Source organism: Pleurodeles waltl, chromosome 12 (genome assembly GCF_031143425.1).
Source record: "Pleurodeles waltl isolate 20211129_DDA chromosome 12, aPleWal1.hap1.20221129, whole genome shotgun sequence".
In the NCBI taxonomy this organism is placed as follows: Eukaryota; Metazoa; Chordata; class Amphibia; order Caudata; family Salamandridae; genus Pleurodeles; species Pleurodeles waltl.
The window spans coordinates 92218836-92232283 of record NC_090451.1 but is presented as its reverse complement, the minus strand read 5'-3'; the positions used below and the strand labels follow the sequence as shown (position 1 = coordinate 92232283).

The 13448-nt window shown below is 45.2% G+C and overlaps 1 protein-coding gene across 1 annotated transcript; it reads left to right on the top strand.

Moving 5' to 3' along the window:
* Positions 1 to 3361: 3361 nt before the first annotated feature.
* Positions 3362 to 12198, top strand: LOC138267058 (mucosal pentraxin-like). The gene is made up of 2 exons (XM_069215906.1): positions 3362 to 3419; positions 11534 to 12198. Exons 1-2 carry the CDS (start codon positions 3362 to 3364, stop codon positions 12196 to 12198), a joined length of 723 nt encoding a protein of 240 aa, XP_069072007.1.
* The last annotated feature ends 1250 nt before the right edge of the window (positions 12199 to 13448 follow it).

Here is a 13448-nt window from a genome sequence, read left to right as displayed (position 1 = left end):
AAGTTACCACACCAGCAGCTCAGGGCCGGTCAGGTGCAGAGTTCAAAGCGGTGCCCAAAACGCATAGGCTTCAATGGAGAGAAGGGGGTGCCCGGTTCCAGTCTGCCAGCAGGTAAGTACCCGCGTCTTCGGAGGGCAGACCAGGGGGGTTTTGTAGGGCACCGGGGGGGACACAAGTTCACCCAAAAAGTACACCCTCAGCGGCACTGGGGCGGCCGGGTGCAGTGTAGAAACAAGCATCGGGTTTCCAATGTAAATCAATGGGAGACCAAGGGGTCTCTTCAGCGATGCAGGCAGGCAAGGGGGGGCTCCTCGGGGTAGCCACCACCTGGGCAAGGGAGAGGGCCTCCTGGGGGTCACTCCTGCACTGAAGTTCCGATCCTTCAGGAGCTGGGGGCTGCGGGTGCAGGGTCTTTTCCAGCCGGCGGGATTTTAGGGTCAGGCAGTCGCGGTCAGGGGGAGCCTGGGGATTCCCTCTGCAGGCGTCGCTGTGGGGGCTCAGGGGGAACAACTTTGGTTACTCACAGTCTCGGAGTCGCCGGAGGGTCCTCCCTGAGGTGTTGGTTCTCCACCAGTCGAGTCGGGGTCGCCGGGTGCAGTGTTGCAAGTCTCACGCTTCTTGCGGGGATTGCAGGGGTCTTTAAATCTGCTCCTCTGAAACAAAGTTGCAGTCTTTTTGGAGCAGGTCCGCTGTCCTCGGGAGTTTCTTGTTCCTCTTGAAGCAGGGCAGTCCTCTGAGGATTCAGAGGTCGCTGGTCCTTGAGAAAGCGTCGCTGGAGCAGGTTTCTTTAGAAGGCAGGAGACAGGCCGGTAGGACTGGGGCCAAAGCAGTTGGTGTCTTCTTTCTTCTTCGGCAGGGGTTTTCAGCTCAGCAGTCTTCTTCTTCGGTAAGTTGCAGGAATCTAAATTCTTAGGTTCAGGGGAGCCCTTAAATACTAAATTTAAGGGCGTGCTTAGGTCTGGGGGTTAGTAGCCAATGGCTACTAGCCCTGAGGGTGGGTACACCCTCCTTGTGCCTCCTCCCTGAGGGGAGGGGGGCACATCCCTAATCCTATTGGGGAAATCCTCCTTCTACAAGATGGAGGATTTCTAAAAGTCAGAGTCACCTCAGCTCAGGACACCTTAGGGGCTGTCCTGACTGGCCAGTGACTCCTCCTTGTTTTTCTCATTATCTCTCCTGGACTTGCCGCCAAAAGTGGGGGCTGGGTCCAGGGGGCGGGCATCTCCACTAGCTGGAGTGCCCTGGGGCATTGTAACACGAAGCTTGTGCCTTTGAAGCTCACTGCTAGGTGTTACCGTTCCTGCAGGGGGAGGTGTGAAGCACCTCCACCCAGAGCAGGCTTGGTTTCTGTCCTCAGAGAGCACAAAGGCTCTCACCGCATGGGGTCAGAAACTCGTCTCTCAGCAGCAGGCTGGCAGAGACCAGTCAGTCCTGCACTGAACAATTGGGTAAATTACAGGGGGCATCACTAAGATGCTCTCTGTGTGCAGTTTTTAATAAATCCAACACTGGCATCAGTGTGGGTTTATTATTCTGAGAAGCTTGATACTAAACTTCCCAGTATTCAGTGTAGCCATTATGGAGCTGTGGAGTTAGTTTTTGACAGACTCCCAGACCATATATTCTTATGGCTACCCTGCACTTACAATGTCTAAGGTTTTGCTTAGACACTGTAGGGGCATACTGCTCATGCACATATGCCCTCACCTGTGGTATAGTGCACCCTGCCTTAGGGCTGTAAGGCCTGCTAGAGGGGTGACTGACCTATGCCACAGGCAGTGTGAGGTTGGCATGGCACCCTGAGGGGAGTGCCATGTCGACTTAGTCATTTTCTCCCCACCAGCACACACAAGCTGGCAAGCAGTGTGTCTGTGCTGGGTGAGGGGTCCCTAGGGTGGCATAAGTCATGCTGCAGCCCTTAGAGACCTTCCCTGGCATCAGGGCCCTTGGTACTAGGGGTACCAGTTACAAGGGACTTACCTGGGTGCCAGGGTTGTGCCAATTGTGGAGACAATGGTACATTTTAGGTGAAAGAACACTGGTGCTGGGGCCTGGTTAGCAGGGTCCCAGCACACTTCTCAGTCAAGTCAGCATCAGTATCAGGCAAAAAGTGGGGGGTAACTGCAACAGGGAGCCATTTCTTTACAAGCTATTATTCACTTGCATCGGTTCGAGAATCTGCAAAGTAAATAAACATAATTGTGGGAGCATATGGAAATACAGCTCTCATTCATTTTTATCATACTGAGAATCTGCAACGTAAACACACATAAGTGTGGGAGCATGTGGTAATACAGCAATCATTCCCGTGCATCATTCTGAGGACCTCCTACATAAATAAACATAATTGTGGGAGCATGTGGTAATACAGCTTTCATTCACTTGCATCAATTTGAAAACCTGCAACATTATTATAAGTGGGGGAGCATTTGGTAATGCAGCTATTATTCACTTGTATCAGTTCGAGAATCTGCAAAGTAAATAAACATAATTGTGGGAGCATATGGAAATACAGCTCTCATTCACTTTTATCATACTGAGAATCTGCAACGTAAACAAACAAAAGTGTGAGAGCATGTGATAATACAGCTATCATTCTCTTGCATCATAGTGAGAATCTCCAACAGAAATAAACATAAGTGTGGGAGCATGTGGTAATACAGCTGTCATTCACCTGCATCATACTGGGATTCTACAACGTAAATAAACATAAGCGTAGGAGCATGTGATAATACCGCTCTCATTCAGTTGTATCATACTGAGAATCTCCAACATAACTAAACACAAGTGTGGGAGCATGTGGTAACACAGCAATCATCCACTTTCATCGTACTGAGGATCTCCAAAGTAAATAAACATAAGTGTGGGAGCATGTGGTAATACAGCTCCCATTCACTTGCATCATACTGGGAATCTGCAACGTAAATAAACATAAGTGTGGGAGCATGTGGTAATACAGCTATCATTCACTTGAATAATTTTGAGAATCTGCACTGCAAATAAACACAAGTGTGGAAGCATGTGGTAATACAGCTGTCCTTCTCCTGGGACAGGATGAGAATCTTCAACATATATGAACAAATTGGTCTGAAAGCGTATAGTAGCATAGCTCTCACAGGGGCACAGAGGTTTTTTCAACATTGTTGCATAAGGGCCAGAGCTACCACATATTTTCACAATAACCTCTAATTATGTTCAGAACTTTACTTTAGATTCACTCTATGCCAACGTATTTTAAGTGGAAATCCTGTAAATTTTGCATGGCTAGCACCCTCATCCATCTAGGCTCCAAATTAATGACCTACAGAAAGCCAAGTTCTAATTTGACAAATGCTTTACTTTTCAGAAACGTGAGGAAAAATGAAGGTGTACTTTCTGCTCCTTGCCAGCATCCTGGGAGCTGTTGCCCAAGGCATAAGTAAGTGTTGTCAAAGCAATGAAGGTTCAGCCATGGAGGTCTGTGGGGTGTTACTGTATGGTGCACATCAGTGTTGGGAGATGCTGTGGGAGTGTGCAGGTCAGCAGAGGAAAGGCAGTGAAGGTTACTTGAGAAGGAAAGAGCACCGGGCCTGGGGGTTATAATCAGTGGACTGTAGAGAGAGTGCAGTGGAATTGATAGGATGCAGTTCAGCAGATGGGGATGGTGCAGGATGCTGATGGCGTAGAGCGGAGTGAGAAAGTGCCTGTCAGTACATAGCAGAGGGTATGAGTAGATGATGGAGGAGAGAGGGTGCAGGGTACAGGAGTTGATGATGATGCAGATCTGTGGTCTACAGAGAGGGGAGGATGCGGGTCAGTGAAGGGGGATATGTAGGTCAATTTAGAATTGAAGGGGCAGGTCAGTGGAGAAGAGAGGAGAAGGCGCACGTCAGTTGACAGGAGAGGAGATGATGTAGATTAGTGATGGGGATGGTGTAGGTCTTTGGAGAGGAGAAGGGGCAGGTGACTGGACTGGAGGAGAGAAGATGCTTGTCAGTAGCAGCAGAGAGTATGTGTTACAGAAGGAGGGTAGAGGGCACAGGAGGTGTTGTCGAAGATGGTCAGTAGATTGGAGAGGACAGGAGAGGAGAGGATGCGATCAGTGGTGGGGATGATGTAGCCTGGTCTTTGGTGAGGAGAGGGGGCAGGTGAGTGAGGTGGAGTGGAGGAGAGAAGATGCTTGTCAGTAGATAAGAGAGGGTAGGGGTCACCAAAGCTGGGAAGAGGTCAGATCCTAGAAGGAGTTGTTGAGGAGGTAGGTCAGTGGTCAGTGGAGGAGGGAGTATAGGTCAATGAATGGGTGAGGATGCTGGTCTGTGAAAGGGTATGCTGAAGGTCAGTGGAGGGAAGGGGTAGGTCAGTGGAGGGAGAAGGTCAATGTCAGTAGATAGAAGATGCTACTGTCCATCAAGTGACAGAGAGAGACAGTGCAGGTCACAGAAGGAGTTGTTGAAGGTACAGGTCACAGGAAAAGGCATAAGGGTGGATGCCACTGGAGATAAATAGGTGGTCAGTGGCAACTAGAAACACAAACATGTCTTACCTGTCCTTTAAGACACACCTTGGCCTATACATCTCATACACAGTAATATAGTGTGTATTAGTCAACAAATGCTACACAGAGCTTATTGTTTAGCTTTGGTGGAAAAAGCTGATTGCAAATTCTACAAACTGAATAGCTTATTGTTCTAATTTTCCCCTACTTACTACTTGTATGATCAAATTGTCCTTCTTTCAACTTTCTTTGTGATACATTTTTGTTGAGTAATTGCACAAATGCCGCCTGGCCTGTACTTTATAAAAGTTCCTATGAAATAACATTCAATAAAACATCAGGTGCTGGTCTGAGCACAGTGTGTTATTTAGCATCTCTGGGAAATTCTCCTTTTGAGTTGGAAAGCATTACCTACAACAGCAAGAACAATCTGTGAACAATATTTCTATTATCTTAATTCCGTAGTGATACAAAAGTTAATAGCAAACAAGCTTCTGTCCTGCAGAAAATAGCACTGTGTACTGCTTTATGTACAAAACAAGAGTTTTATCATTTTCCAAGAAGTGACCATTTATTATTTCGTCTGAGTAGTTATGGTTTCTTATTCTACAAAGGGCTTGTGTGAATGCAAAAGCTCAACCATCTGCCCCAACCCTCTTTTTCAAAGGTGTTGTGAGGGAGATCTTACCTGCAGTGCTGTTGGATTCAGAGGATTTGGAGTCCGCTCTTGATATATTTCAGGGCTTGCTCCTAGTGCATAGTCTTTAAAACAGAACCTGAAGTTTTCAAATTTTAGGTTTGGTGGTATTATTATCAGACTGTTAGAATACTCAGTTTTGTTATAGTTATTCCAGTGATCATGGCATTTTTCTGCTTATTTAGAACAAGTGAATTCTCATTAAGGTGAGGTGGATGATAGAGGCGAACCCATAGGTTTCCTTTGGCTGACTATTATTATCACAGATTCAAGTCAAACACAAATGTTTTCATCTCCCTTTGGTGTTATCTCAACATAACTAACTTTAAATCCTGGATGTGCCCCCTTTATTTTCCTTTTTTTATAAAAATCAATAAACCAGTAATGGAAACACAGGTTTGGCCGCACCACAACCTAGTCAATTTCCTACACCCATTTGTGGATAATTCAGAAGAGTTCTCTACTAGATGCAGGTCTATCTCCAGTTATCCTGAAAGCAGGAACATCACCAGAGTATTAATTGCACAGTTGCTAAATGCCTTGCCCACAGAGTTTAAAAAATCATTAGGTGGTTAAGTGTCGGCATTATTAGGGAGTGATAAACAGATCTTGACCAGTCTCAATAATGCTTGGATAGCTGAAGACCCTGAAAATGTCCTTTTACACCACTGCTTCTCAGCCATTCACAAAGGAACTGAACATCTTCCTAACTATTCCAATATCCCTTAATTTATTCCTCACTCTGTTCCTGATGATGGTGTGCTTGAGTGTATGAGAAGATGGCGTCAGATGAAGGTGTCAGATGAGGTCGAGGAACACCCAAAAGGACAGGATTGATCCTCATGGATAGATGCTCCGACATCAGTTATGGCTGTTTACATCCCCTTTGTTAATATGAAATCCTGAACGCTATTTCTAAAAAGTCGGTCTCCTATAGTGTTGCAGTTGAATAGTGGCTGCTTTTTCTAACCTTCAGCAGGAAGGGTGCGTCAGAAACTGGCTAGGAATTTTTAAGATCAGGTTGTCCGATATTACTATTTTGATCATGGCCTGGCCCAGACTTGTTTGAGTATATTTACAGAACAAAAGGATCCATGTTTGAAGTCTGAAATGAAAAGAGACATCAGTTTGAAACAGTTCTTAAATAATATGTATGGCGAATGGTCTCTGGAAGTGAAGGCATGTTATAATAATTGCTCACCTTCTGATATTCCCAGAATTAGATCTCATGTCTTCCACCTACTCAGATGGCTGTGTCCTAATATTAACTCTATTTTGCATTTTTTTTCTAATGCAAATCATGGCCAGTGTTGAGTAGATGAGTTATCAATAATGTATCATTAGAGAGTTTGGCAGCACTACACCGAGACATTCACATGTTATGAAAAATAGAAGTCTATTAAATGAAGTGGTCATTCAGGGTTTGGCCGAATGAGACAACCACCATAAATTGCCGATTCTCCTCTCTAATGTAGAGAAGGAGGGATACCATGATTTCCAATGTAGTGTGGATGAGGTCTCTGCTGCTAGCCTACCATTCACAGGTATGCTCCCTTCACAGCATTGAACTGCCCCCTTGATGGAAATGGCCTAAACAATGTGGGCTAAGCCACACGTGCCGGTTCAACACAAGCGTAGCAACTCTTGCCTGAACCACGACTCTCCGGATTCCTGCCTTAACCACGTATATGCCTAAACCACGCATATGCGTGGTTAAGGCAAAGAACAGTTGGCGGTCTAGCTGTGCGGATGGGCAGAGAAGAACAGAACAGGAAGGATCGGGAGAGTTGAGTGGGGCTGGAGCTGGGTTAAGGGGGTAGTTTTTAGTGGTTTGGGGTGGGTTTTAATGCTCAAGGGGAGGGTATATATTTTGACTGGGGGCACAGTTTTAGGGTTAAGGGCGGGGGCCGGGGTAATTTTAAGGGGGAAGGGCAGTTTTCAGGGTTGGGGGGCAGTTTTAGGGCTCAGGGCGGGGGGGGGGGGGTGCTGGGGCCAGGGTAGTTTTTAGCAAGGTGTCAGAGAGGGGAGAGATTAACAGGAAGGAGCCGGAAAGGTGAGTGGGGTCGAGGCCAGGTTGGGAGGTGTAATGTTTTAGGGGAGGAGGTGATTTCAGGGCTCCGGGTGGGTGGAGGGTTCAGGGTAGTTTTTTTGACAGGGGCAGGGTTTTAGGGCCGAGAGAGGGTGGTGGGGTCGGGCAGTTTTTTTGAGAGGGGCCAGGGTTTTAGGCCACAGGGTGGGGGGAGGGGAAGTGGTAGTTTTAAGGGCAGGGCAGATCAGTTGTAGGGCTCACGGTGGAGAGCAGGGTAGTTTTAAGGGCACAGCAGGTGAGTTTTAGGGCTCAGGGCGGGGGGTCAGGGTAGTTTTAAGGGCAGGGTCAGTTTTAGAGCTCAGGGCAGGGGGTGGGGTAGTTTTAAGGGAAGGGTGAGGTCAGTTTTAAGGCTCCAGGTGGAAGGAAGGGGCAGTTTTAAGGGATGCAGCAGGCTCAGTTTTAGGGCTCAGAGTGTGGGGGGAGGGGTAGTTTTAAGGCTGGGGGTGGATTGCAGGGCTGGGGTATCAGGAATTAGGGTCAGGATCAGGATCAGGGGCCGCAGGGTGCAGTTTACCATGCATATTCCTTTACCAATCATGCTTTCACAACAAAATCTGTTGTAAAGGCATGTATGGTAAAGGCGTGTGTAGTAAATACGTGGTGGTGGTTCCGACCACGTTGTTTAGGCATGCGTGGTTAAGGTATGTGTGGTTGTGTCATACAACCCTCTTTAGGGTGTGCCTTATCATTCTTTTTTTCCTGCCTGTATTACATCGATGTTGAGAATAGTACTGAGAGTTTACCCGAGGACCAGTGGAGACAGAAGATGAAGGGGTGTTGTGGCATTATGAGGCAGTGCGTTTTGAGATGTAACGCTTAACGTGTGGCTGAATGCCTTCACTTTCCCAGACTTCCCTGGTGTTCCTGTGCTCCCAGCCATCAAAAAGATGCTCCACGAGCTGTCTAGACTACAGGGCAAGAATGGTGGCATCACACTTGCTAAATGCAGTACTCAAAGAGGATGTTAAACTTGAGCTTCTTCTTGTTTACTAAGTGATTAACATGAATTGCCCGAATCAGGGTACAGGGAAGAATTATCAAATTCTCCTACCAATACTGTGGTCCAAGATTAAGGGACTGATTTAGAGTTTGGTAGAGGGGTTACTCCGTCACAAACTGGGAAATCCCCTCCGCCTTATTATGATCCCATTGTAGCCTATGGGAATCGTGATACGCAAGGCAGGATATCCGTCATGTTTGTGACAGCTTAGCCCCTCTGCTAACCTCTAAATCAGGCCCTAAATAATGTCATTTTCATGTGTCGTGTGGTCCTGTTACAATCATGTATAAAGTCATTTGAAGTGAAAGGCACATTTCAGTACATTTGCTCCCTTATTTTTTGCTGGCTCTTCATTTTCTTGCTTCCATTTTTATCCCTGATTTTTATAACCTTGCCATTGGAACTTTCTACTGGATTCTACTTCTGGAAATTAGCCTCGCTTTTGTCTTCTTCCTGTTCATCGGGAGGAGTTTGATGCTTTGCTGTTCTCTTCAGTTCTTCAATCAAGATTCCGAAGATTGCAAAGGAGGTTTTTCCCCTTTGTGGGCTTTACCTCCTTTTGGAACCATCTTGAGTTGACACCTTTCGGTTATACTATTCTGTCCACTGTTGTTGGTGGCGGGAGTCGCACTTTCTTTGAACAGTCCAGAAGGGGGACCTAATAGACTGTCCCAAACATCTAGTTCTTGGCAGTGTGGGGCATCATTCCAAAGCACAGCATTTTGCACACAGGAAAGGATTACATTGGCTCCCAAGTGCAAGGAGAAAACGTTCTGCACATCTGGGCCATTGATTCTTTTTTCCAATAAATTAACCCACGCTCTTTTATTTTGTGTGTACAAAAAAAAAAAAAAATACAGCTCAGATGCCTATCCACAACGACCCACCTGCACTTCAGTTCTGCTAAAAGAGCCCCCGCTGCACCAGACGTACTTTTGGCAATCCAATCCTCGCCATGTTGATGCAAAACTCAGTGTATGGCAAACCGTCTTAGCTGGTGGATTTCCAACCCACCCCCCCACCCCCCAACACCACAATACAGATGACACTCTAATGGTGATAAATAATCCCTTAGAGGAATTGCCCACTTCTTGGTTCTTATTACCAAATGATTACTTCTAGGAATGCTACCTTACACTTCCTCTGCACCTTAATTTTAATTTCTGAATAGTCTTCGTCATGATTGCTTTAATATAATCCATTTTTTAAATAAACTTTATCTTTTTGGCTCCACACTTACTAGATGTTCCTTTCCAGGGGTCAAGTTAGAATTTTTTGAGGGAGTTGCAGTTCCATATCTCACAAATATTGTAGCACCCATCTATACTTGGGCAATACAAAATCACTGTCCTTTAAACAAAAGTGCATATCCTGAGTTTTCGGACCTTGAAGAGCAGGTAGGTGATACAGGCGGGGTGCCAGAATTAATTGTGGAATGATCTTGGAGTTATTTATTTCAGTGGCATCTCCTTGAGTTGAATAAATGAAAAAGTCAGCCCAAGTGCATATAGGACAATCATCACAAACAATCCATTTACTTAAGATAGTTTTGTGGAGATGGCAGGTAGTTGCTGTAAATGAAATTAAGAGGCAAAAGATGGCTTTAGAATTACTCTGCCTCAGTATTCCATGCTCGCCAGGGGAGGCTCCTCCGCAATGGCGGAGGAACGTCATCACCCTGGCCAAGAGCCAGGAGATGGAAAATGAAACGATAGTTCCATCATCCTTTCATTTTTCATCTGCTGGCTCATCCAGCAGTACAGGGAGGGGTGGGCTGGGCCACGGGAGGTGGTAAGGGGGAGAAGGGGCGAGTGCACCTAAGTGCACATGTGTGTTTAGCCGGCCGTCTTCAACACAGCCGGGCTGGAGAAACTGCACAGACCCCAGGGCTGTGTCTGAGCGGTCTGAGCTGCTCAGACCAATCCTGACGCTGCTTTCATGGTAGGTTTAGCATGAAAGCAGCACCAGCATTGCTGGGAAGCCTGTGCTGGTGTTCCAGTGAATGCTGGTACACCTCAGTAAAAGGAGCAACGAGCGAGACAGCAGGAGCAGCAGCCACAAGTTTGAAAGGAGAGCTTAGGGCACCAGCACGTTTTTATTTACAAATTAAGCACTACTTGAAAGTAAAAGTAACTCTGAGAACAGTGACTTTTTATGTAGGAAAAATGTACACGTATAACGAATTACCTTTAAACATGGAAGGTTTTTTCCCTAATTTGTAGAGAAAAGCTGTACCCCAGTCCATCGGGTATGTATATTAATGCTGTGCGGGGACCAGTTAATCTTGATTTTGAGGGCCGCTTCTCATCCAAGCACATCTTTGCCTGGTTCCGCTTTCCTTTCCTGCACCGTTGTCCCTTCTGCTTTAATCTCACCCGACACACAATCCCAACTACCCTAGCTGAGGGGCTACCTCAAAAAACAAAAAAACAACCTGACATATCCTTAATCTTTGCAATCGATTTTTCCTCTGGGCTTGTGCCAGTTCTTTATGTTTACTCTTAGTTGCCTTCAATTTCTGATACATATTTTTAATTTTTTAAGCATTTTTAATGTTAAACACAGGCATTCCGTTTAAAAACCTGTCCTTGGCAAAATTATTAGATTTCTAAACGGTTTCTCAGGTTTGATTTTTGTCAATATGATTTATCAAAAGGGATTTAATTCAACTTGTTTTTACCATATTCTCATAATTAGCTATACGTTTTTTCCAAAGTAGGGCATTTTGTTCTTTCTCCACCTACTGATTTCCTCCCAAACATGGAGCCTGACATGCTCAAGGCAGAGATTGGATTCCGGGCTATTTGCATTTGGGTTTCTTAACGTTGGAAGAAATACATGAGAAATTATGTTAACTTTGAAAATAAGAGATACGTTCAACACAGATAATGCTGCCCCAACCTTCCTCTCTGCTGTGAAATGTCCATTTCTGTGTTGCTCCTGTTGTTGCCCTTTGCTCTACTGGTTGATATTCATTGTCAATCTCTTTCCCCTCATCTGTTAATCTGGAATAAGTAAAAAATAAGGTGACTTTTTAGGAAAATCCATGTTTATAGTCTTGCCCCTAATATTGTCTCTCTAGACTTGATATGTGAAACAAGTTCGAAAGAGTTCTGCTTTTCAAAGGCAGCTGTTTTTTTTAATCTACAGTTGACTTAAAGTTTGGTAAATCAACTGCATTTGGGTGTGCAACTCTTTTCCAAAGTGTTACAAAGTTCTGGTATGAGTGTAAGGATTCATATATTCTTCATGTTTCTTTTCTTTTGTTGCAGATATGGAAGGCAAGGTATTTCTTTTTGCAAATCGATCTGTCGCCAACTATGTGACACTGAATCAAGACGTAACCTCTTTGATGGGTTTCACCGTCTGCGTACGCGCATTCACAGAGCAAACTACAGCGTTCAGCTACCTTTCTTGCAACAGCCCTTCTCAAGACAACAATCTTCTACTTTTTCACAGGGATTCTAAGGAAAATCCGTATGAGCTCTACGTGGGTGGCCAGAAAACGGTCTTCAGAGGTACAAGCCACTCACTGGACAGATATCACATATGTGGCACCTGGGATTCATTCACAGGGGTGGTCCAATTATTTCTCAATGGGAAGCCACTAGTGAGGAAAGCCATTAGAAAAGGCTACTCCATTCAGGGTCCTCTAAAATGTATTCTTGGCCAAGAGCAGGACTCTTTTGGTGGGAAATTTGACATAAACCAGTCTTTTGTGGGTGAAATTGATAATGTACACGTGTGGAGTTATGTTTTGTCACCCGCGGATATACACCAGGCCTTTATGAATAACAAACACTTAAACGGCAATGTCATCAGCTGGCGGAGCCTGAGGTATGACATCACAGGAGATGTGCTGATGGAGCCGGTGCAACAGAGTAATTGTGACAACCAGGCTCGTTATGAAAGTTCCCCAAGATGTGAAGCAAACTAGTGGTTTGGTTAGGTTGAGGCCCGTTTGTACAGACATTCAGGGCCTTATTACTTGTTGCACAGAGGGGCATTCTTGTTTGGGATAGTACTCTGGGCAAATAGATGTGGCCCAGTGTTTCCAGACCTAGTAATCCCAAAGTACACAATTTAGCTGCAAATTTGTCCTGTGAAACCGTGATCATGCTGGGGAGGGGCTGCAAGCAGAGGCACTGGAATCTAGAACTAAATTTACAATTCTCTGTATTCTGCATAAAGCATTGGAAGAAAGACCAAGGCTATTTCGAAAATCTTGCCCGCACCCACTTAATCCCAAACAGAATTCTCTGATTTGCCACATCAGACCATAAACATTTATGAAACTAAAATATGGAGGCAGGTCTTCAAAATGTCAAGACCAAAGCTGTGGAAAGACCCGAGCCCTACCTTGAGGACTAAACAAAGTTCTCTGTGCTTTAGAACACTCCCGTAAACTGAGCCATTTAGACTGGCCAGTCATTAACATATAGGGGGAGTCATTATGAGTTTGGTGGATGGAAAAGCCCGTCCACCAAAGTCCCATGGTCAGGTTGCTGCCAATGCGGCCACCTTCCCAAATTCCCAAATTTTAGGGGGAAACTTTAAATGTGTAGTAGAATCTGCCAACTGAACTTCCTTCACAAGACCGTTCCTGGTATGGAGCAAATTCTGCCAGTGGATTTTATTCCTTGTTTAGATTTTCCTCCAAATGAGCTAGGATTTTCAGTTCCCTTCAAACGCTAACTGAGGTCCTTTGCTTCTTAAATCATGTTTGCTAGAGTAATTCTGTTCAGATCAAAGCCCTGTAGGTCCGTGTCTGCAGATCTGAAGTGGTTGTTTGGTACCTAAGAAGAAATCAGAGCACATTCATATAGTCCTGATCTACATTGCCTCTGGAAACCAGTAGAAGTATCAGTGTATGCTATGTTCATGTTACTGTGTGCGCCGAATGTGTATATTTCAATATGCCATGTCTCTGTATGTCTCGCAAGAGTATCCATAAATCTATAGCGCTCTAGTATATACATGCTCCAATTACTATTTACTCAACTAAACATGCGTCTTTGTGCAGCCATTAATTGCATTCCACTACATATGCTAATAAATGACTTAAACTTTGTAATGTGTCTCTGTGAATTGGGTTTGGTGATGTTGCGAAAGGCCAGATGTACTATTCCCATTCGCAAACCAGTGATACGCACAGTGCATACAGACCAGTTTGGAAATGCAGCTTGC